General features: G+C 41.2%; 1 protein-coding gene across 5 annotated transcripts in view; it reads left to right on the top strand.

The window, feature by feature from the left end:
- The window catches only part of Slc44a5 (solute carrier family 44 member 5), a 270243-nt gene that overhangs the window by 199491 nt on the left and 46794 nt on the right, over nt 1-23958 (top strand). For 3 of the 5 annotated variants that reach the window (XM_045138870.1, XM_045138867.1, XM_045138869.1), the window contains 2 exons: nt 6864-6937; nt 20445-20529. In XM_045138870.1, coding sequence (XP_044994805.1) covers nt 6864-6937; nt 20445-20529 — 159 coding nt within the window. Of the gene's footprint in view, nt 1-6863; nt 6938-11602; nt 11653-20444; nt 20530-23958 lie in introns of those variants that run through there. The other 2 variants (XM_045138871.1, XM_045138872.1) reach the window with 2 other exon arrangements.

Raw genomic sequence — 23958 nt, 5'->3', positions numbered from 1 at the left:
CCTATAATCTGGACAGGGTCTCACACTGCATCCCAGGCTGGCCTGACACTCATTTTGTAGCCCAGGGTGGTTTCAAAATGTCCCAGCCTCCCCAGTGCTGGGATTACAGACACAAGCCACTATTCCTACCCAGGCTTTCATGTTAGCAGCAATTTATAGAGTGGTTTTCACCACTGACAGATTCTAGAATATTATGCAAGTTTTATAAAGATGATGAATAACTTACTAAGACCAATTTTGTCTAATTCTCCATTTTAAACAAAAGACATTTACACAGGCATCAGTTAAAAACTTCTGAGTAAAAAAAAAAACAAAAAACAAAAAACACAAGGCTTTATTTCCTTTTACATATAGAAAATATAAATCACAACCAGTTAAAACTATTCTCTCAAGGCAGTGGAGATGCAAATGACAGCTGTGTAGGACAGAAGATTTATCATGGAGAATATGGAGGTTTTAAGACCCAATTATTCAGAACTAATGAAAGTAGGCACAATGCTCAGACATATTATATGATGTAATTGCTGAAAGACTGTCTATGTTATCCTATAGTTTCTTAGGAGCTTAAGGTATTTGGTATATTTAAATTTTCAAGATGGGTGCTATTTTCTTACTGATTGGATGTCAGAATGACCTTTGAAAATCAGTGTAACACTAAGTTATTATTAGTGTAACATTAAGTCATTATTACAAAATTTTAGGCCGCTTGAAAAGCTTACATTGTTCTTCAACACCAAGTGCCTTCCCATTAACTGTTTTCTTAAATGAGTGAAATTCTCTCAGATAACCTTAAACCTTATATTATGCTTCTAGAAATCTCCAGCATTGTGAAGGTTACTGAACACGCACATTCCCACACACTTGCACACACAGTGGGGGAAGGCACATTGAAGGTATGTGGGCTAAGGAGAACCTTCACACTGTGTGTCTGGGCAGAAGAGAGGAGCTGCACCGAATATGCCACGAAGCCTTTCAAGCACAAGCTCTCGGAGGGTTATCCTCTCACAGTCATCAGCGTTTCTATTATGATAAGAGGGAGGAAAGAGTTAAAATACATTCCAACTTGCTCTATCTTTTCTTTTCTTACTGCTTTGACAAAATACAGGATAGGAACAGCTTAATGAAGGCCAAGTTTATAAGGGACAGCAACGCCTTGTGGGGAAGGCTAGCTAGCTCTGATAGGTTGGTCTTGGAAGCTGGAGCTTGTGGCATTTTTCATGGCTGTCACCTTCAGGGCCAGTCACAAGCAACCCACTTCTGGTAGCTGTGAGCCATAGCCCCTAAGTTTCCACAGCCTCTTCAGCCAGAACTGCAGGCTGGGGTTCAAACATGTTATCCTGTGGGGGACATTTCACATACTGCCTACCTAGAGCTCTCTCCAAAATCTTCACATATTCATCAGAATGCTTAGGTGATGTGTTCCATGAAGCCATGCTTTGGAGTTCTCCAGTGTATCTCTGGGACGCTTCATCGATGGCACCAAAGTGACCTGTCTTCTAATGAAACCTGAGAGGTGGAGCATTCATTCTATTACCTGGGAGACTTTTGTGGTGTGAATCCAGAGCAAGCAAATGACTCAGTGGCTTCATTCAATCCTAACAGAGCAATAGGGGAACAGTGCTCCTAGAGTTTGGTGGTCAGAGTAGCCATGTTGTAGGCAGATGTCTCCAGGTGACACCAGGAGCCCCCCGTGAGAGGCAAGCTTCCAGCTGGAACCGCAGGCAGCGGACATTCCTGACCTGACTCATTAAGCACGAAGGCAGTTCTGTCAGAGAATAATGACTTCTGGGCTCCCATCTTTACTCAAATGCTTCTTATTAATGACCTTTCAGCATAGTTTATATCAGTGGAATTCCATCTGTCACAAAGAAAGAAACCAAGGAAATGCATTTGTTCAGGATGAAGATAGAAAGCTGTTCCTGAAAAGGAAGTTAAATGACATGTATTAGAAAGTAAAAGCTAGTCTGGTGCTGATCGGCACTTACCAGACAAAACGCTCCCATTACCTCCAAGTTAAACCTGAGGGGTTTTATTTATCTACTTTGAAGTGATTTTTGTCTTACTAGAGACAGCCATATCCAGGTAGCATAATTAAGTTTGGTTTGAAATTAAATATCTAGTTTATGCATTCACTATAATGGCCCAAAGAAAAATCTGAAGTTGGAAACAGACTTTGATTGTTACCAGAGCCTGTATATAGACAGTAGCTTTTCCATGAGGACTGTGTCACTGATTGCTGTTGGGAAAGAGTTCCAGGCTCTGTACTAAATGACACCATCAAGGCCTCTATGGTATAGATAGGAAATCACAAACATTTTATAAAGGTCCAGGAAGTAAATACTTTTACACTTTGTGGACCATGTGATTTCTTATGCAACCATTAAACTTAGCCATTTCTGCAGGCCTTTACACAATGCATACCTGAAGGAACACTCCAATGTTTTCCAAAACTTCTAACTTATGGACACTAAAATTTAAATTTTTGTAATTTTCATGTAGCACAAAATATCATTACTATTACAGGGTTTTTCTATGTAACCCAACCTAACTGCAAACTCGTAATCCTCCTGCTTCAGCCTGATTGGGCTGGAATTAAGGATATGTGCTTCCATGCCTATCTTTTGAAAGCTACTTAAAAATGTGAAAATACAGCAGAGAAAGGAAGATGTAGGGAAGACTGCTACAAGCTGGAGGCCTTCCTGGGATCCATAGCCAGTTCCAGGCCTGCCAGGTGGGACTGTGTGTGTGTATACATACATACATACATACATACATACATACATATATATATATATATATATATATATATATATATATATATATATATACACACACATATACATGGTGTATATATATCAAAACTACTCATAGTTCAGTAGTATACAAAAACAGATATCAGAGTGCCTTTGACCATGGGTTACAATAAAGGGAATGCAGTTGCTACAAGATGCGCAAGCAATTTTTCTGTAGGTCTACAGACATGTGGTGTATGTCCTCTGGTTGGAAACTTTATGACTTTTGAGCTGTTTAAAGGATGGGTCATTGCTGGGTTGGAGAAGTGCACCTGGCCCTTGGGTGAGCAAAAGGCAGCGATTTTAGTGGGTTCTCCAGCCCGCTGGGTGGAAATTTGGCTGTCCCATGTCAGTTGGGACATATGAATACTCAGGAGATAATCTAGGGTACCATGAGCAGAGCTCCCTGGGCATGGTCAAGGGAGACTGCACACCTGTGTCACTAAACGGAGAAGGGCAGGTTGGATAGAACACACTGGGAAGGAGAGAGAGCAGGAAAGACCATTTGGGGCTTGACCTAGGATTGGCCTTGTCGGTTAAGTAGGAAGTAAGAGGCAGTGCAATCTGGAAACAATAGAATGATGTCATCACAGCCTAGTGATATTTGATATGCAAAATGACTTGGATCAGGCAGACACTACTTTCAGGAGCCCAATTAAGAGATTGAAGAGAAACTGGACTGACTCCAGGCATCAAGAACAGAAGTAAGGCACAGATAAAAGTCACATTAGACAGGAGCCAAGAGGACTGGCCAGTTGAATATAAAGGCTACTCTAAGGAAAGGGGAAATCAAAGGAAACTTTCAGCATTTTAGTCTAGGTGACTATAAGGGCTTGTACTTCAGAGCCAGGAGGAATGGGGAAATTTGCAAGTGCAAGTACAATGTACCTTACTATTCTTACGTCTGGGTGACTGTAAGGGTTTGTAGTTCAGAGCAAGAACGGGGAAATTTGCAAGTACATGTATAGTCGAGACCCTACTGTTCTCAATATGTTATGAAAACCGATACAAGGCAGGAATGGTCTTTCTGTAGTTTAACTTTGAAAACATTTTTAGGCCAGGGCGGCTCAATATGAATAAAATGTTGAGGGGCTCCCTGAAAAGTGAGGGTGTCTAGCTTGTTTTGGAAGAGTGGGATTTGGACAGGGCAGGAGAGAGTCAGGGATGTTTCTGTATTCTTTCAGCCTTCTTTCTGGGGCCCAGTGGACTGCAGCCCACTTTTAGCCCCTATTAAATCCTGTGGTGGAAGTGCCCACCCAAGCACAGGTACAGCTGTGACAGTCCTCTGGCTAGAATCCATAATGACTTTGAGCCTGAGCTCCTGTCACCTAGTTATTGCCATAGCTGTCTTGAGAGATTTTTAAATTGTCCAGATTAAATACTTGAGGTTTTTTTCTTGGAAAAAAAACTCTCATTTGGGATTATGCCAGATGTCCTGAGATCAAAAGAAAGAAACAGTGGTATCCCATGCAAACTCATGTGTTCTAAATACTTGGTCTCCAGTTAGTGGAAATTTGGGAGGTAGAGCCTTGCTGAAAGAGGTACGTTGCTGGGGCAGGATTAGGGGTGTTGAGTCAGTTAACCCTTGTTAGAGTTTGGCTCACTCTCCTGCTGCTATTTTCCACCTAATGTTTGCAAGGAGGTGATGTCCAGCCTCTGCTCATGCCTTATTGTCCCCTGTCATCCTGAAGCTTCCCATAGAGACTATAAACCAGAACAAAAAATTTTTTCTCCCCCCGTAAAATAAAAAGTGGCTGGAGAGATAGCTTTGTGGTTACGGTGCTCAGCTGTGAAGTCTAAGGACCCATGTTCTACTCTTCAGATCCCATGTAAGCCAGACACACAAGGTGATGGATGTACAAGGTCACACACGTGCACTAGGTGGCACATGTCTGGAGTTTGATTTCAGTGGCTGGAGACCCTGGCATACCAATTCTCTCTCTCTCTCTCTCTCTCTCTCTCTCTTGCCTAAAAAGAGAGAAAGAGAGATAGAATTTCCTTCCATCAGCTCCCTCTGGTCTAGTGCTGAATGCCAGCAATTAGGAGGTATCTACATCAAGTTGTAATGTACAACTATAACTTGTTAAAATTGAATTGAGTCTGATATCTTACCTGACTTACAAAATAGTACTCCATGGGCTATGGCAATGGCTCAGTGGTTAAAAGCACTTTCTTGCAAAGCCTGATGGCCGGGGTGTGATTTCCCCAGTACCTATGTAAAGCCAGATGCACAGTTTGGAGTTCCCTTGCAGTGGCGAGAGGCCCTGACATGCTCATTCTCTCTCAGTTTCACTCTTTGCTCACAAATAAATAAATAACAATAAACTGCCCCCCAACTTTACATTTTATTGAAATGTAATTTTCTAGCAATACTATAAGAACTATTTTTTTCTTGTAAAAGAAATACATGTGAAGCAAAGGGGACATTCATGCTGTAGACAGCAGGTAATTGTCACTGATGGCTGAAACCACCCAAGAGCAGGGGCACACATGTGCACAAGCACACGCACGCTCGGGAATTAAATACTAACCAAAATCAACTTAGAAATATTGGTGCTCCTGTATTGGACACTCTTAAATTCTCTATTTGAGAGTTTTAGTCTGTCTCACATCCTTCTTCTAGGTGAGGTAAAATTACATGAGATAAAATTTTAGTCTGGCCTTGGGGAGCATCTGTTGTTTTTCTAAAGTTGACTTGATTACATCATCCTCCCTGGATGTGGACTAAATAGACCCCCAAGCACTGAGGTGTTAGGTGTGGTGGTTGGGGACTGCTGTCCCACTGCAGGGGGTTGCTGATTGTATTGGCACCGAGTAGCCAGTCTCTGGTGCTTCTTTGGTGTGTGTCGGGCCCCAGACAAGAAAGAGAAATGCCAGTGCAAACCCCACGTGAAGCCAAAAATGGCAGAATGCTGGCTTTACTTCCTGTGGTCTCTGCTCCTTTCTTTGGGCAATACCCTTTTAAATGCTGTTTCTTTTGTTCATCTTTCTTGTATGTTTACATCTCCATGCACTCACTAGATAAACTTGTACATATCAAAATTAAAGGTAACATCAGGCTATATAGTAGACATCTGTCTGTGCTATACCATACAAATATGTAAGCGTATAGTAGCATGACTAAATAATGCCAGGAGGGTGGGCCAGCCTGGCCATGAATGTCCCTGGTCACATCCCTCGGTCCCTGTCTTGGTGGCTTCCCACTCAGGGCGTGAGCCATTGCAAGACGTCTAATCAAAACCCACCACGGTACTGCTGCCTGCCGCTGCACCATGATGCTCGTAAGCATCGCCAGCTTCACCCCAAATGTGCTACGATGTCAGGGTGCCTCCAAATGCCCCCACAATCAGAACATTTTGCTAGGAAAATTCTCAAGTGCAACTTTTAATTCTGCCAGATTGCTTGGTCTTTTCCCCCTCACCCCTTTTAGATAGGGGCCCCTCGTGTGTAGCCCAGATTAATCTTAAATTTGTGACTCTTCTACCTCAGCTTCCTAAGTGCTGGGATTAGAGGTATGCTCCACCATGTCTGCAAGGAGAAATTTCTTTATTAATTGACTTGTAGTTATGTTTCGAATAAAAGTGTATGATTGCTCACTTTCATGACATAGCTTTACCTTTCAAACCCCTTAAAGCTAAGCAAGATACAATATTTGAATATAAAAATGAATAAAATACTTTGCCTTGAAAATCTTGAGCATTCATCTTCTTACACACATGTGCCCATGACATCTGAGCACTCACACACACACAGACACACACACACACACACATATCACTTGTATACATGCAAATGTGATCCCCCCAAAAGTCAAATACAACCCCCCACTAAAGCACCAAAACAGAAAACACACTTAGGATTCTGAGGGAATGTCTGTCATAGTAGAAAGGGACTTCCCATTTCTTTTAATGTCTTTGCTTACATAAATGCATCTGTCTACCTTTTGGAATTATTGGATCTAATATGGTCTATCATTATTACTATCATCATCATTATTATCTTTTTCCCTTCCTGTATTTTTGTGAAGTCTGAAAATGGCACCTTGTGATTCTTTACACTTTCTTTCCACAGGAGGTGTACTGATGTTTTCTGCTGCTTCATCTTCCTTCTGTTCATTATGGCCTACATTGTGTTAGGCCTCACTGGTGAGTACATCCCTGCATAGAAAACCTGTAACATTCACAAATGGACAGTTGAGTCAGTGTCATGTTGTAAACCTTAGTTATTCCTTCTCATGGGCTGTTGTCTTCTTTGGATTGCAGGACTTATTGACTAGCAGGCACAATATAAAAGAAACATAAAGCAATTTTGTCAAATACAAGTGGAAGTTACTTCATATGGTTGTAAATTTTTACTCCCCAGATTCTACTAAGGAGCTAATTAAATTAGTCCTGCAATTGACTCTATGAACTAGAGCCTAGATTAGTTTAAGTAATATGTAAACATATCCTGTGATCAACTGAAAATAGGAACAATAGTTACATGTGTCACCAGATGATTCATTACAGGTATGGAGTACTGTTCTTTTTGTTTGCCAAGAAAAAGATATCCTGGTAGTTATGTTAAAGACTTTTCTAGAAAATAAAAACTAAAAGAACAAATTCAGAGGATTATAAAAACAAAACAACACAGCTACCAAGAAACTACCATGTGGATTAAAAAAAAAAAAAAAAGCCTGACCAGAGCTGAGAGATGGCTTAGTGGTTAAATGCTTGCCTGTGAAGCCTAAGGACCTCAGTTGGAGGCTTGATTCCCCAGAACCCATGTAAACCAGATGCACAAGGTGGCGCATGCATCTGGAGTTTGCAGTGCTGTGGGCCCTGGTGTGCCCATTCTCTATTTATCTGCCTCTCTCTCTCTCTCTCTCTCTCTCTCTCTCTGCCACTTTCAACTAAATAAAACAAAACAAAACGAAAAGCTTTCCCTGAGAGGAACAAATCCTGTCCTTTGTGTGTAGACTTAGGAAATTTAGTAAGTGCTGTAAGACAGGTAGTAGCTTCTACTACCATCAACTAATAGTACCGGGTTAGTGTGGATAGAAGCCTATGCCCATGAAACAATGGAAAAACATGCCAGCTCTTCCTTATCTTCTGATAAGAGAAGTATCTTTAGAACAGTAATTAAAAATAATTTTCAGAAGTCAATCTCCACATTACCGTGAGAAGCCTACATATACATGGAGAATTTCAAAACGTAAAATGGTAAAATTGGGTGAGGAATCTAAAAAGCAGTAACTTTTAGGTTTGGGATTATCTTGAATTCTAATAAGTAATCTCATCACCCAATCATATAATTTTCTAAGGCCTTCAGAATGTCTTGTCTTTCAAATGTTTTAACTTTGAAGCCTCTAACATTAGTATAATGTAGCATAATATACAATTCGCAAGTAGGAAATACTCATCACATATTTTTGTATGCAACAGATAAAATTGTAGCTCTTCTACTTTTGGGGTGCATCTTTTTTGTTTACATATTTTTATTGTTTTTACATAGAAATGAAATTTGTCACATGAAACAAGGAAGAACGAGAGTCAGACAGATCTAGATTCTCCCTTTATTATTTGTTGGAGTTGGGATAATTGTTTCACCTGTGTGCATACCTGGGAAGAATAGAAACACCCCCTCCCTCCCTTTCAGACATGTCATGAGAAGTAAGTGAAATCATACCCAGCTAAATTCACAACTCTGTGCAATAGTTCTTCATAGTAATTGGTCAGGTACCATTGCATGGATGACTTAGTTCACAATTTTGATGAATTTGTTGTAAATATGAGTGACTATGTTGTGTCTATCGCAACCTATAATTTTGAATATTAAAGTTTTGAGTGCATAGAGATACTTCCCAAAATTCTCATGCTGTGAGCAGAATCTCTATGACAAAGCTAACTCCTTAATCAGATAGTCTGTGTGCCACACCCAAAGCCAGCCTGATGGACGCCAGAGAGGAATACTCAGGGTCTTTATACCAGGGAACAACCCCTGCCAAGCCTGCAGGCACAATAGAGCATGCTTGTCAGCCTCTCTCTGGAGCAAGGCAAGAAATTCATCTTTTTGCTACAAATCTCCAGGTGCAGTTCTTAAATGTCTTAATTTGCATAAAAATTGGAGAACAAATGTCCCCCAATGAAAGATAATGCTCAATATTAGATTAATTCAGTGATTCTCCTAAATTAATCCTGATGCTACTACTTGAAACAAATAACCAGAAATTCATGAAATATGTATGTACTTTTCTTTATCCCTGAACTACAGATTAGCTTGGTTGAAAAATATAAACTTAATTCCAGTTATAGTCAAAGCTGTGCTCAAACAAGCTGTAAGGAGAGTAGATGGCAGAGGCTCTGAGAAATGTGAATGGTTTGCTTTTCCCTTCTTTTCTTTCAGGTGCACGTCAGTGCTGTGTTCCCATGGGCGGGGGTGGGGGTTGGGGGGTAAGCCCGAAGTAGACACTGGGGGTCTTCCGCAGTCCCTCTTTACTCTCTGACACAGGGTCTGTTGTGGAACCCCGAGCTCACTGATTTGCTGGTCCAGCTAACTAGCTTACCCCTGGGGTCTCCTTGTTTCTATGTCCAGAGTCGAGGGTGCGGCGGACTGCCACGACCCCCAGAACGCATGCGGGGGCAGGCAATCCAGACTCTGATGCCCATGCCTGCTCAGTAAGTGCTCTGTCCATTCAGCTCCAGTTTTTATTTTTAACATGGAAGAATACATACCTTCAATTTGAGGAAAAATAGGCTAAGCAGTGTGTCTCTCTCTTCTGTCATGTTTTGGTGACTTTGCCATTTTTACTAGATCGGGACCTTCACTAACATACCCATGATCATTTCATAAGAAGTGTTACCACAGAGGACCCATGTTTCTCACAAAACCAGCGGAGAAGAAACTGTTGTTTGCATATTTGGGGAATATGGTGAGCTGCGGTAACACTTGCATGAGAGAAAGGCGCTTCGCACTCCGCTGGTTCAGGCGGATGGAGTGGGCTCTGGGTGGAAGGTACTCGCAGCTCCTTGAGAGACCAGGCTAATGTTCATGTAACAGCCCTCTTCGTCCTCCTTCGCTAACGGTTGCTACTCAATTATCATACCAATTGGGAAAAAAAGAATGAAAATACTTGTTGTGTAAATCATGCTTTGCTGTCGCTATGCTATGTGTACAGTAATAGCAGGACTTTAATATTCAATAAATTTGTATTTCATTTTTCTTCTAAATGGATTTGATATTGAGCAGGTATGTTCCTTGTTGTATTTACTTAGGAAGGAGCCCAAAGTTTGTTTTAGTTTGGGTTTTTAAATCTTTGCCAGGAATAATTGCTCCTTTTAGCTGAGAAGATAGGAAGTTAACAAGAATGGTCTTGTAGACATGCCCAGAACTCAGTCAGCATGCTGTGAGGAGCTCATACCTAAGAGAAGCCACTTGTAGGTAAGCTGGAAGGTAGGCTCAACTGGACATCCAGGGCTAATTAGCCCATTTGCTACAATGACGGAAGCCACTGTCAAAATCTGATTGCCTGAGAGACTTCAGAGACTTCAAACTATAAACAAAATACAAGTCAGTTTCATTAAGCTAGTTTGAGGGAGAAACATCAGATAAGCAGACAGGAACCTGATACCAGGAAGTGAGAGGCTGGTTTAACAAAACCTGTAGTGCAGGCATTGGTCTTGAGATTGGTGGTTCTCCAAAGCTACTGGGACTTGGAGGAGGTTGCTGGTGAGAGTTTGAAGGCAAGATTGAGGCATATAATTGGAAGCAGGAGGAGGTGTCTTCTCACAGGTGAAAATGCTTAGGATTGATCATCGTAGTAAATGTAAAGTACATGATAATAATTATACTCTGCTGGGCATCAAATCTCTAGAATTCACTCATCATGTGCCCAAGAATAAATACTCTGTGATGGGTATTGCCACATTTTTCTCCACCCAGCACCTTGGGACCCACCATTTTACTTTCTGCTTCTGCATATTTGATTTTTCTTAGCTTTCACATATAGGTCAAATCATACAGGATTTGAGTTTTCATTCCTGGCCTATATCATTTGGCATGGTGACCTCAGAGTCTCATCTCCATTGATTGTCACAAACAAACTTCCTTCTTTTTATGAAGTATTATTTTCATTGAGTTTATTTAGGGGAAATCATAATTCATTAGGTTTATTTAGGGAAATTGAGATGTAGGGAAAGGCTGAAGCACTTTCACATACATGTGGAAGATTGGACATAGAAGCCCCTTCAAACAGCAGACCAGATAGAATTAAGAAATACTGAAGGAATCACAGATCAAATATAAGCCACACATGGAATCAAAGTGAGAGTACCCCAAAACATGACATGGATAGAGGGCAAGAAGAAAATACCCAATTCAAGGTTAGTATTCTCCCCTGCCCAGCCAGGCTGGTCCCAGCCAGGTTGGAACATGAATCTGTTTATCAGATCATAGCTTGAAAGCATGGTGTAATGAAGTAAAATGATTGCTTCTAATGAAAAAGCAAGAAATTTGAAAATGTCTATTTTCAAAATGGTTCTAGTAAACTTTTTTAAGGGAAATATGCTGTTCATTGATAAGATCTCCAGAACCAGTGTCAAACATGTTTTGCTTGCTTTAGTAATATATAAACATCGATGAATTCAATTACACATTTCATTTTGTTTTAGAACTCTTTAGTGTGAAAAGCAAATGTTTAAGGTTTGACTAAAAGGTGAGCATATCGTTTAGTATTGAGTGAGATGGTGACTGTCTATTGAATTTTATGGCACACTTGTGTTCCAGATGACTTTAAGTGCCATTTGGCATGCGTGGGACTGACTGGTGCTCAAGGACCTGACCCCAAACTTGCCTTGTGGTGGAGGAAGCCACCTGTGAAATGGTAAACATTTTTGTCATCCAGGCTGCAGCATATGGAGCTGCCTGGGCAGTGTTTCTTCAGCAGCCATGTCACAACACAGATTTTCAGATCTGCTATCATGTGTCCTGTTATCTGCTTCATTGCATTTGTAAATTGCTTGTGTTAAAGAGCCATGAGTGCAATTTGGCAGGCCTGTTCTTTCCATAGTAAAGATGTACCTTCAAGGGTATAAAAGAATGGTTTGAAAGCCAGCATTCATAACCAGCTAGTGTTTGGGGAATGCCTTAGCTGCCTCAGACAGATCTATGGCTAATTTTTAAGTGTCTGTGCAAGCAGTTGGTCTGATCACATGCCCTTGACAGGGGCTCTGGTAGCTGCAGCTTCCTGACTCAGCTCTAGCACAACAGGCTCCATCGGACTTTGCAGGTGTTTGAAAATGAGGCATCATGTTAGATAGCAACACTCTTTGCTGGAAGCTCAGTGACATGCACCTCCTTAATGAGAGTAAAAGGATAAGTTACCCGAATAAAGTTCTCACCCATCTCTTACCAACTTATAGGCTATCTGGCGTGGACTGCTGTAACAAAATGTACAAGCAATTTTTCTTCATTTTTCCTCAATACACACACACACACACACACACACACACACACACACACACAAGCAAAATGATTGATCCAGATTTGCATAACTTTCTCTGCAACTTGGTCATGCTATTTTGCCATCAAAATTCATTGGGTTTAATGCTTTTAACCACTGGACACCCAGCTTTGTTTCATGAGGAGGAGGAGGATGTAGACATTTTTTTTTTAAGTGATGAAAGCAACACAGAGGCACAGACCAGAACCCATGGCATTGTCCTAATACTTTCTCTCACTCCTTCCCTTCACAGTTTCTGAAATTCTACACAGCGTTGAGTCTAATACAGCTAGTTTGGACAACAGTTTAGGGGGAAACTGAAAGCAAGCAAAGATCATGAGCAGTCCGTTATCTGCAGTCCTGTTCCTCTGAGACTGCCGTGAGGCCCCATGGCAGCAGTGCCCTCATTGTCTATAAATTTAGCATCCGCACTGGCATCCTTGATGGCTTCTATCTCCTTTAGGGAGGACATTAAGAAAGAGTGTCATTCTGATTCAGAGTTGTGTTTCTGTCAATGCGTTATCCATTCGTGCTTGTCACAAACAGCCGCATGAGTGACTAGGTGACTGAAAACATGATTGGCTCCTCAGTACAAATAAATGAGTGGGCATTTGGCCAGATTCTGTATTGGCATTTTAAGATCAAGCTTGTCTAGTTCACTTTCTTAAGGAGAAAAGTTAATGGATATCAGATACTGTATGACTGGTTAGCTCCTAAAGAATACTTTAAGTTTGGGCTGGAGAGATGGCTTAGCAGTTAAGCGCTTGCCTGTGAAGCCTAAGGACTCCGGTTCGAGGCTCGGTTCCCCAGGCCCCACATTAGCCAGATGCACAAGGGGGCGCACGCGTCTGGAGTTCGTTTGCACAGGCTGGAAGCCCTGGCGCGCCCATTCTCTCTCTCTCCCTCTATCTGTCTTTCTCTCTGTGTCTGTCGCTCTTAAATAAATAAAAATTAAAAAAAAAAGAATACTTTAAGTTGGGTTGAAGGTTTCCTGTACTAAGTTACAATGTGAAAGGCTGAAAAGTACTAAAAGCCTAGAAATTGTAGTTCAAAATGTATGAAAACAGAGTGGAAAAGATGATTCATTTTCTAATGGTTATTTAACTTGGGAAAGAGAAAGATGGTTTAACTACTTTCTTCTAGTACACAAAAGACTTTAAAAGCCTGTATGATACTGCATTTTCCATTGCTTTATAGTAACTTTATAGTAACTCTCAGATTGGGCAATTTGCAACAGCAAGCATTTCTAATGTCATAGTTCCCATGGTCAGGGATGGGGAGAAGCTTAGCTGGGTGGTGCTTTGTGAAGTTACCAGCAGCATGCCAGGCTGCTATAAACCGAGTACTGACCAAGGTGAGGGTCTGCCCTTGTCATGAGCTTGGCTCATGTGGAGGCTGGCAGGAAGCTGCAGGAATCACTGGCTGCCTGCACTCATGCGGGCTTGGTTTTCCTCCTCCTTTCCTCTTTCCCTTCCTCTATTCTTTCCTTCTTTGACTTAAAAAATTTTTTTTGTTTACTTTTATTTATTTATTTGAGAGTGACAGAGACAAAGAGGGAGGGAGAGAGAGAGAGAGAGAATGGGCACACCAGGGCTTCCAGCCACTGCAAACGAACTCTAGACACATGAGCCCCCTTGTGCATCTGGCTAACGTGGGTCCTGGGGAATAGAGCCTCAAACCAGGGTTCTTTGGCTTCACAGGCAAGCATTTAACCACTAAGCCATCTCTCTGGCCCTTTGTTTTTGAGACAGGGTCTCATTATGTTGCCTAGGTATGCCTAAAGCTCACCATGTAGCCTAGGCTGGCTTAGAACTGATATTAATCCTGCTGTCTTGGCCTCTCGCACTCACATGAGTTTTTCAACAGGACTATATGAGTTTCCTCCTAGCATGTCAGATGGATTCCCGAGGAACAGAGAACAAAGGGGAAGCTATAATGCTTGCTACTACTGAGTTTCAGAAGGTGACCAATGTCATTGCTGTCATAATCTGCTTCTTGGAAGTAAAACAGTAATTCCAGTTCATGTTCAAAAGGGGAGGGATCAAGTGCCCTCTTTTACAGGATAGGTGCCAAGTTAAAGCTAGGTGAAGTTAAAGGCCTTTATAAGGGAGATCAGCTAAATCTAAGTAAACAGGATAGTGATTGGAAGGAACTCTATGATAGCAACATCAAAAATACATGTCAGGAGAAAAATATAATGACAAATTTAGGTTTTTGGCATTTTGTATGTGTGTGTGTGTGTGTATGTGTGTGTGCATGTATGTGTATTTGTTTTTTGTGTATGTGCATGTTTTGTGTGTGTTTGTATTGTGTGTACATGTTTGTGTATATTTGTATTATATGTATGTGCATGTGCATGTTATGTGTGTATTTGTGTTCTGTGTATGTGTGTGTAAATACTTGTACTATGTATGTGTGTGTATGTGCTTATATTGTGTGTATGTGCATGTTTGTGTGTGTGTGTATTGTGTGTACACTTTCGTGTGTGTGCAGGTGTGCTTGCACATATGTGCACTTGTGTATGGAACCCACATGACAACCTGGAGTTGGGAATCTTTCTTCAGGAGACAGGTTCTCTCACTGGCCTGGAACTTGCCAGGCAGGCTAGCCTGGCTGGGCAGTGAACCACAGGAATATGCCCATCTCTGTGTCCCCTATGCATGGATGATGTGTGTGTGCCACCACTCCCGACGTTCTGTGTGGGTTCTGGGGACTAGACCCAGCTCCTCCTGCTTGCACAACAAGCATTTTACGAACTGAGCTATCTTGCCAGCCCCTGGCATTTGAAGACTGTGGTCTCACATCTGACCAGTGGCTTTCAGCGGAAGCAGTACCACTTCCCGGTAGCCTTTCAGAAAATGTGAACTGGCCCTTTGGTATTCATGATGTTGAAGTGGGATTCTGCTGGTATTTAACGGGTAGGAGGATGCAAGGAATAAATATGCCTTGCAGTATTTGGAGTCATAACTCAGAATGGCTTTAATTCCTGCCTGATCTACCTATGTTCCATGGACACAAGGAAAAACTTGTTTATTTTTTTAATGTTTTACCTGATAATTTTTGTGCTAAACTTACGAAAGTAGGCCAGCTGCTGTGGTACATATCTGTAATCCCAGAACTTGAAGTTCTAAAACAGCAATATCATGAGTTTGAGGGTCTATATAACAAGACCCTATCTCTAAAAGTAAATTAACACATAGATAAGTAGGTTACAAATATATTTTTACATAGGCTTAATAAATACCAAGAGACTTTGGAAGAAGCTTATACCTTTTATTAGAATTAACTACAATTAATTTAGGAAAACCATCTCATCAACAATACCACACAATATATGAAATCTGTCTGCGAATGTGGCATTACTTTTACTGGGCTTCCACCTGTACATAGGAGCACCTGACTGCTGCAGACTGTCCTCTGGGTTAGTCCCACCTGAGCTTCTGTATGCCCCTGGGCATGCTCTTTAATTATGAATTACTTCTTATTTCTCATTTATATTAAACAGGAGCATTGCCTGTCAGTACAATTTTTGAAAAGTGTGTTACTTTATGAGAAGACATTATTATAATATTTTAGAAGGTACACATTGTAAATATTTGTTATAAAAATGGCATGTTACTTATCATGGGCTTGGGACTAACTACCTCGTGGACTGGTGACAGGACAGCATAGTGAGTCACCTGGGGAAGAAGCCCACACTTGCTTGTAGACCAAATATGTCCACGAGAAACACAAAACATGACATATGTCATCTTAGAGTTTCTGAATTGAAGGGTGTAAAGAGAGACAACTTAATCTGATTTTAATGATTCAATAATGTATTTTATTCAAGTATCATTTCACATGCACATGTAATCTATTTAAAAGTATAGACAGATTCTTTTTATTTCCACACTGGGTTTAAAATATCTGATGTAGGACTGAGGAGATTATTCAGTGGATAAAACACTTGGTGCACAAATGTGAACTCTCATTTTGATCTCCAGGACCACACAATGGTGGGCATTTGCAATCCCAGTGTTCCTGCAGTGAGCAAGGCAGCAGGGACAGGAGAATCCCCTGATGCTAATGGCTCAGAGAGCCTGGGGGACGCATCTGCGGACAGAAACGCTGCCTCACCACAAGATGGAAGGCAAGGACTAACGCCCCGAGCTGTCCTCTGACCACCACCGTGCATGTCACAGCCTGCACATACCTGCACACATGTGCGCACACACACGGCAAAGTGTGATGAGCCTTGCACTTTTGCAGGTACCAGTTCTAATAAGCCACTTTGGGTTCCAGACAGTGCAGACATAGACGTTCCATGGATGAAGAAAGTCCCCGAGGGAGACATGTGGGCACCCCTGACTTTGCAAATGGGGAGACACAAGGCTGCTGTTTCTGTATAGTTCCTTTTCCTTCTCTTTTTGTCAGCTTTCAGGGTGAAGTCTTGATGACCCAACTCAAATGTGCACCATCTGCAGCCTGGCATCCTACCAGAGGTGGGGCAGAGCCCCCCGCCCCCCCAGCCACAAGTCCACATCACAAAGTCCTCAAAGGGGAATTCCTCCCTAGACACCTGCAACTTGTCCTTTGTCCTTAGATCTCCAGGACCATCCTGAAAGACACACTCTCTCTCTTTCTCTCTCTCCCTCTCTTTCTCTGTGTGTGTATGTCTGTCTGTCTCTAAGAACAAAGCTCTTTTCCCAAAATGACCAAAGCTTCAAGTGAACCCCTGTCACTTCCTTTCCTAGAGGGTGGATCCAGCCTTTTTCAAATTCCTATTTAGCTGATAACCCATTCTGTGAGTTAGCCTTTTCACAGTTGTGACAAATACCTAAGAGAAAATCTACAGAGAGGAAAGGTCTATTGTGTGTCACGGTTTTAGCCCTTAGTCCTCCGGCTTCACTGCTGTGGGCTGGAGCTGAGGCTGAACATCATGGCAGAAGCAAATGGTGGGGTAAAGGCACTTTCCTTAGGGAGGGCAGGAAGCAGAGAAAGGAAAGAAACAGAGGGACAAGTGATGAAAAATAGCTAAAGAAGGAGCCAGGGGCAGGATACAACCTTCAGGGACACATCCTCAAAGACCGACTTCTTCCAACTACACACTGCTATCCAAATTGTCCACTACCTCCCAACAATGCCATCGGACTATGAATGTATTTATCAATCCACTGATAGGTCAGAACCTTCATGATCCTATCATCTCCTGAAACCTCTGCTGCTGAACCTGCTGTGTTAAGGACAGCACCTTCAACACATGAGGCGTTTGAGGGGAAAACTTCCTATGCAAACCATACCACTATTGATCAGTTCATTCAAAAGTTACCCTTAGCCAAAGGCTTCATTGATGGCACAGCCTGATAGATAAAACCAAGGATCCTAGATAGCAACAACCCTATGACTGAGCCCTGTTTACAGCACTTAATAGCTGCATGCTCTTAAGAATTCTTAATACAAAATTTAGGTAAGAATGAAATACACTTGTCAGAGTTATTGTGAGACCTATGTGCCAATGAGAGGCCATGGGTGTGACGCAACTAGGGCAGCCCCTGACCCGTTGTAAGTGATTAATAAGTGGGGGCTCCCTCTTGTTATACCATATTCCAGCCTAACATTCCTTCCACTGCTACCCTCATGTCCTGATCATGCTTTAAAAGTCTCTCTCAAGTCCACTTCTTCATCAAGCCTTCTGCAAACTTTAGTCTTCCCTTTCCAAGTTCTCCTTGAGAATCCCACAAACTCATCCTGGCATAGGACACATGCTGATCACAGAGTAAATCCTTCAATTTATGGATGATGCTAAGGGAAAGGAAAACTAGGGGTGATAGAGCTGATGCTAGACTCACGCCTGCCAGCTTCACATTGCTGGGATGAGCATCCAACTGAACACAGTTTTGTGGGAGGAAGGGATTTATTTTAAGCTTACAGGTCCCAGTAGAAATTTCATCCATGGCAGGAGAAGCTGACTGCCATTCATAAATCCAACCAGAGAGAGAAACCGCCGGTCAGCAACACCAGCAAGCAGCAAGCTGCAGGGAACCCCTGCCCTGCCCACAGCCTACACTGCTCTTCACACCTTTGGGCTGGAGTTCAGATCCACCCCCAAACTCACCTTAGGGCTGTACTCCAGGGTCCACCCCCAGGGACACCTCCTCCAGTCAGGCGACTAGAGACCCAAGTTAAATGCTTAATGAAACATCTGAGTCTATGGGGACATACATTCCCAGTCAAATCACCTCACCATAGGAGTGTGTTGGCGGTTATGTGAGTGCGTTACAATGGGACCCTAGCAGTCATGTTCTTGGTTCACTGGCCCACCCCAGGATCCCATTCCTTCATGCCACCTTTATCCGCCTTGCTGACTAGCCTTTGTTCCTTCCAGAATCAGCTGCTTGACACTCCTTATAACTGCCTCCCCCTTCCCCAAATAAAAAGCTGCCTGCATCAAATTCCAGTGTCGTTTTGCCTTTTGAGATATTTTTTTTAAAAACTAATGTTACTGATTCCATATTGGGTTATGAGTACCTTTTTGGAGATTCTACTTTCATAATCGTCTTTCATATTCTTGGTATTCTTATGGGGTTGGGTATCATATTAATTTTTAGCAATAAAGTAGAAAGTTAAGATTCAAAATAATGAAGTGATTTTTTTCAAGGTTATAGATAATAAAAAGCAAATGTAGGACCTCCAGTGCTTTTTGTAGATGCCTGTTTCTCAGTTGAAATTTAGAAAAAGAAAAAAAAAATGTTTTAGGATAATGCTGAAATAAACATACTACATAAGAATAGAGTCAGATAAAATTAGATATCTTTCTTAGGTTTAGCCAAAAATGTTACAAACTGTGATATAGAAAGAAACTATGATAAAATAGTCTGGACACATTGCACATTGAACATATGGGTATCATTTAAATACCTATTTATGATCATTTTTTCTTCTGGGAAGTAAAGACCAGAAGATATGATGGCAGCAGAACGCTACCCAAATGAATTAAATTTCATAAAGTCATGTTAGATGATGAAACTGGGTTTGGCCTTTGTGACATTGGAGAGAGAATGAGAGGAGGCCTGTCTGTGTACTTAGGGATTAAATGGAAAATCATGGATTAAAGAGAAAAAAATATTGAGAAAAGTTTTTCTTTCACATTACAATTTTCATTCAGAAAATTGAATTAATTAATGTCACACTGGTTATACACATAATGGTGATTGAGTTATAATGCACAATGTCAAATCCAATAAATGTGAGCCAGGCAATAGCTGGACCAATGTTAAAAGAAGCAAAGAACAAAGACATTTACTTCTTGTTTGCAGAGACAGATGATATGTGCTTCCTGTATGCAGACACAAGCATTCAATGGCCAGGGTATTTCCTAGATGTTAAAGAACTGCATTAGTCAAGCTGGAGAAGTTACAACAATCCATAGAAAATCATTTAGCTAATTATTAAGCAATTTAGCTGATGGATATTTCTTTTTGTGTGATCACAGTCTGGCTATCAGGTCATGGTTATAATCTTGTAAAAATAATAAAAAAATGATGAGTTTGTATGAAGTGGAGACCATAGAAATACAAATGAATTCTCAGTTGTACTGAAGCTGGAGACACTTGGTGTTTGCACTAAGCTTTGAGGTTATCAGAGAAACATAAGGCAAGCCTTTAACACACACTGCCTCTGCATGCCGTGGGTTGTCCTTGGAATGCCCCGTGAAATCATAGAGAACGTCGGTTGGAGTGGGGCATTGTCGCTTTAATCCCTTTGAATTTTTAAATTGGTTTTCACTCCTATATAACCCAAAAGTATGACATCATGCTACTTAGTGTAAATCTATTAGTGCTGGTATGAAGTCATTTGGATTTGAGCTTTAGAAAAGGCGTCTTCTATCTAAGCAAGCTTTTGTTGTGTGCCCTCTAAGTCACATTTTAATAAATGTCATTTTCTGAGTGCATTACCTCATGCTTTGGCTACAGCCCAGATGAATCTTGAGAGAAGAGAAGAAATGTGCTTTCTAACTGATTCATCCATATTTTATTTTACTTTTCATTAAGAAATTACTCTGAAGAAAATCAATAATGTTCTCTGACTGAGGGAAGAAGGCAGTGATGCTATGGAACATCCTAATATCTCCACTCAGATTGCCTGCAGCCAGCTGTCACTGATAGACATTTTGTCCTTTCTTGTTCCTGCAGCCTGGTTACATGGCGACCCCAGGAGAGTGGCCTATCCTACAGACAGCCAGGGCCACTTCTGTGGCCAGAAGGGCACCCCCAATGAGTGAGTATGTGGCCACAGCTGCTCTGTGTGATTTAATCTGTTCATGCTGGAAACTGGGGTTCACTTTCACATTAATCTCACTTATTAGAGCCCTTAAAAGATTGCAGTTTATCATAAGGCTTTCCCTCTCCTCTTCATACAGACAGCTATAAGCAGTTTGGAAATTGATTACTGATGACTTCAGACATGTTGTCATTGTTAGGCAATACTTATGAGAGACCGATAGAGATTCTGCTCTGAAAATACAGTTCTGAAGGATGGATAGAATCTGTGATTTTCTTTCTAGAGCCATATTTTACAATGCCTGATCGATTAGACTATTAGAAGACGGAGTCTGGAGTGACTGCTAAACACTTACGCCATGCTATAGTATGATAATTTTTGTCATAATGTTTACTGATAGGTATTGCTGCTTTGCAAAGTGATGCTTGAAGGTCTTCCATGATTGGTAGGCTCATGGGCAACTTGGCACCTATGGACAATGCCCTGTAGTTGAAAAAAAATACTCTTTTAAAATGTTAAATGTAATGGAAGTTTGTAGATTTTTTAAAAACTTTGTATTGACAACATCCATACATATATACAGTATACCATGGTCATATTTCCCTCCAACCACCTACTCTTTTCCCCCTTGCATATGCCCCTCCTACTGAACCCCTTCTTTGAAAGCAAGCTATTTGTTTACCTAAAATCAAGCAAACAACAAAAAACATATAAGTCAAATTTTTTGAAAACTTTTCCTCCTTTCTCACACATCCATTTCTTTTCTTTCACTGCCTCAAGTTGTTGCTAGATTTCCTGGATCTCAGTAAGTAATCCAGTTTCTGTAAAAGCTGATTTGAGATGATTATGTTAAAAACAAATAGTCCCCACCAAACAACAGGAGGTCTCTCTTCAACAAAATCTTGGCTCAAGACATTTGGGTCTTGTATTTGTACAGCCCACAACCAAAGGCTTATTGTTCTAAGAGATGTAAATAGATTCCAGAAAGAGTTAATGAAGTTCACATAATCTGGAAAACCCAGAAATTTAGAGGAGAGAGGGGCTTGTCAATTAGTCATTAGTCATGTCAAGTTAAATGGAGGGAGCTTTCTACATGCACTCTGTCACCTGGCAGAAATGCCAGGACTGAATTTGAATCCAGCCTGGCAATTTTATTTTAAGCTCAGTAACTTGGTAAACCTTCGGCATCAATCACAAGATGTCTACACTATGAGGATCAAATAAAGCACCACATGGTAAAGATTTTAAAAATCATGCCAATCTCTAAATCTTTAGTTCTTTAAAGCAGGCTATTTTTAAAGGGGCTTCTGTGACAATGCTTTCTAGCCTTGAGCCAATGACCCACTTACTTCAAACAAATATGTAACACCACAAATTTCAGAACATACAGATTATTCAAAGATAGTCCTCCTCCTCCTCTTCCCCCCTCTCTCTCATAAAATAAATAAATAAAATAATTTTGTTAGAGAGGGCTCAGTGGATAAGCCATTTGCCTGCAAAGCCTAAGGACCCAGGTTCAATTCCCCAGTACCCACATTAAGCCAGATGCACAAGATGGTGCATGTGTCTGGAATTCATTTACAATAACTGTATGCCCTGGCATGCCCAATCTCTCTTTCTGTCTCTCTCTGTCTGCCTCTCTTTCTCTATCATAAGATAAATAAATAAAAATAATTTTAAAAAGGTAATCCTTGCCTTACACACAGATACTCATTTAAGTATTGTATATAATAAACAATATAATGGAAACTAAAAACAATCACCATCAATATGTGTATGATAGTAAATTCTTGCCCATCCTTTTCATAAAATGTGGTGAATCCACTGGATATATTGTCAATAGTTAATAAGGTTTCTTTTTAGTTTTGGGGTTACATGTCATGATGATAATTCTGCTCTTTCCCCCCAAATATAGTGTTCTCCTATGTTTCTCTACTTTTGGGGGGGGGGTCTCGAGGTAGGGTCTCACTCTAGTTCAGGCTGACCTGGAGTTCACTATGTAGCCTCAGGGTTGTCTTGAACTCACTGCGATCCTCCTACCTCTGCTTCCCGAGTGCTGGGACTAAAGGCGTGCGCCACCACGCCCAGCCTCCTCTACTATTTTTATAATTTCCTTTTATGCATTTAAATTTATAACTTAGCTGGAACTTAGTTTTTATATATGTTATGGAATGTAGTAGGAGCCAAACTTTTCCAAGTGTAAAACTAGTTATTCCCAAATCCTTTGTTGGATATACACTTTTTCTACTTTCTAGCAAAATTATTATATAATGAATTTATATTTTGTTTCATTGTAAACCACCAAACTTTTTCCAATGTATTTAAGCCTTCCAATAATTTTAATTCTAATAAATGTATTAATTTAACTAATGTGCTTAATGAAACATTTTCACAAGAAAGCTACTTTTAAGTTATGAAAAATAGTTATAATTAGAGTCGCTGTACCGAACTCTAGATAATCTTGGTGTGAAGGGATGGCATCAAGTCATGGTGTGTTCTGTGCTCAGCACTGACAGTCCAGCCTGAAGCCCTCACCTACCACTCTTCCTTAGTCTTTGATCTGTGACACCAGTTTACTGTCTTATCACTGGCCTGTGAGCTTCTGGATCCTCCTGTCTCTGCCCCTGGTTGCTGTAGGTGTGTTGGGATTACAGCTGCAGGTACCACTTTGTGCCCAGCTTTAAGTGGGTGCTAGAGACCCAAACACTGATCAACAGGCTTGCAGAGGGAGTGCCTTTGTTGTAGGAATTTCTTTGGAATGATTACTCCGACACCAATTAATGTGGAGGAGAGTTTATTTACCTGGGGACCAAAGGCAGGATCTCTCCCGAAAAAGTCCAGCCCCAAGCTCAACCTGCACGTTCATCTTATATGCTAGCAGTGAGGCAGGGTGAGCAAGCAAGAAGGGGAGGGCTGTCCAAAGCCCTTAGCTTTGTGGGAGGATTGCCAAGGGTAGCCTCAGTTTTGTAGTAGCCATTTCCCCTTTCTAACTGCCCTGGGGGCCTGTTTTCTGGGACTTTCTATTCCATTGAGCAAGAAGAGGTTGTGTCTGGCAACAGTCAGCACTTACAATAAAACATCACTCAGAAACTGGTCTTTTCTACCTTTATCCACTGAGCCGTGTGCTCAGACCCCCTTTGTGGTTTTCAGTGCTGCATCTTGTGCCCTTTGAACACTGTCTGGTATTGCAGCAACTCCTTATGAATTTATTATTACATGAATGAGCTGAAGGGTGATGTGGGGGCATGATCCAGGGTGGAGTTCACACTGCCAAGATGGTGTCATTATCATTATTGTTCCCTGGAAAATCAGGGAGGTGAAATTCGGAAAAGTGAAGGTCCTTGGTAAAGTTCAACTCTTAATAAGCAGCCTTGGCAGCATGTTCTGTGTTCTTCAGGCTGCGAACCGATAGAGATTCTATGTAAC

This window comes from Jaculus jaculus, chromosome 19, assembly GCF_020740685.1.
Source record: "Jaculus jaculus isolate mJacJac1 chromosome 19, mJacJac1.mat.Y.cur, whole genome shotgun sequence".
Lineage (NCBI taxonomy): Eukaryota > Metazoa > Chordata > Mammalia > Rodentia > Dipodidae > Jaculus > Jaculus jaculus.
Note: the sequence above shows the minus strand (reverse complement) of the source record. Positions and strands in the feature narration are given on the sequence as shown.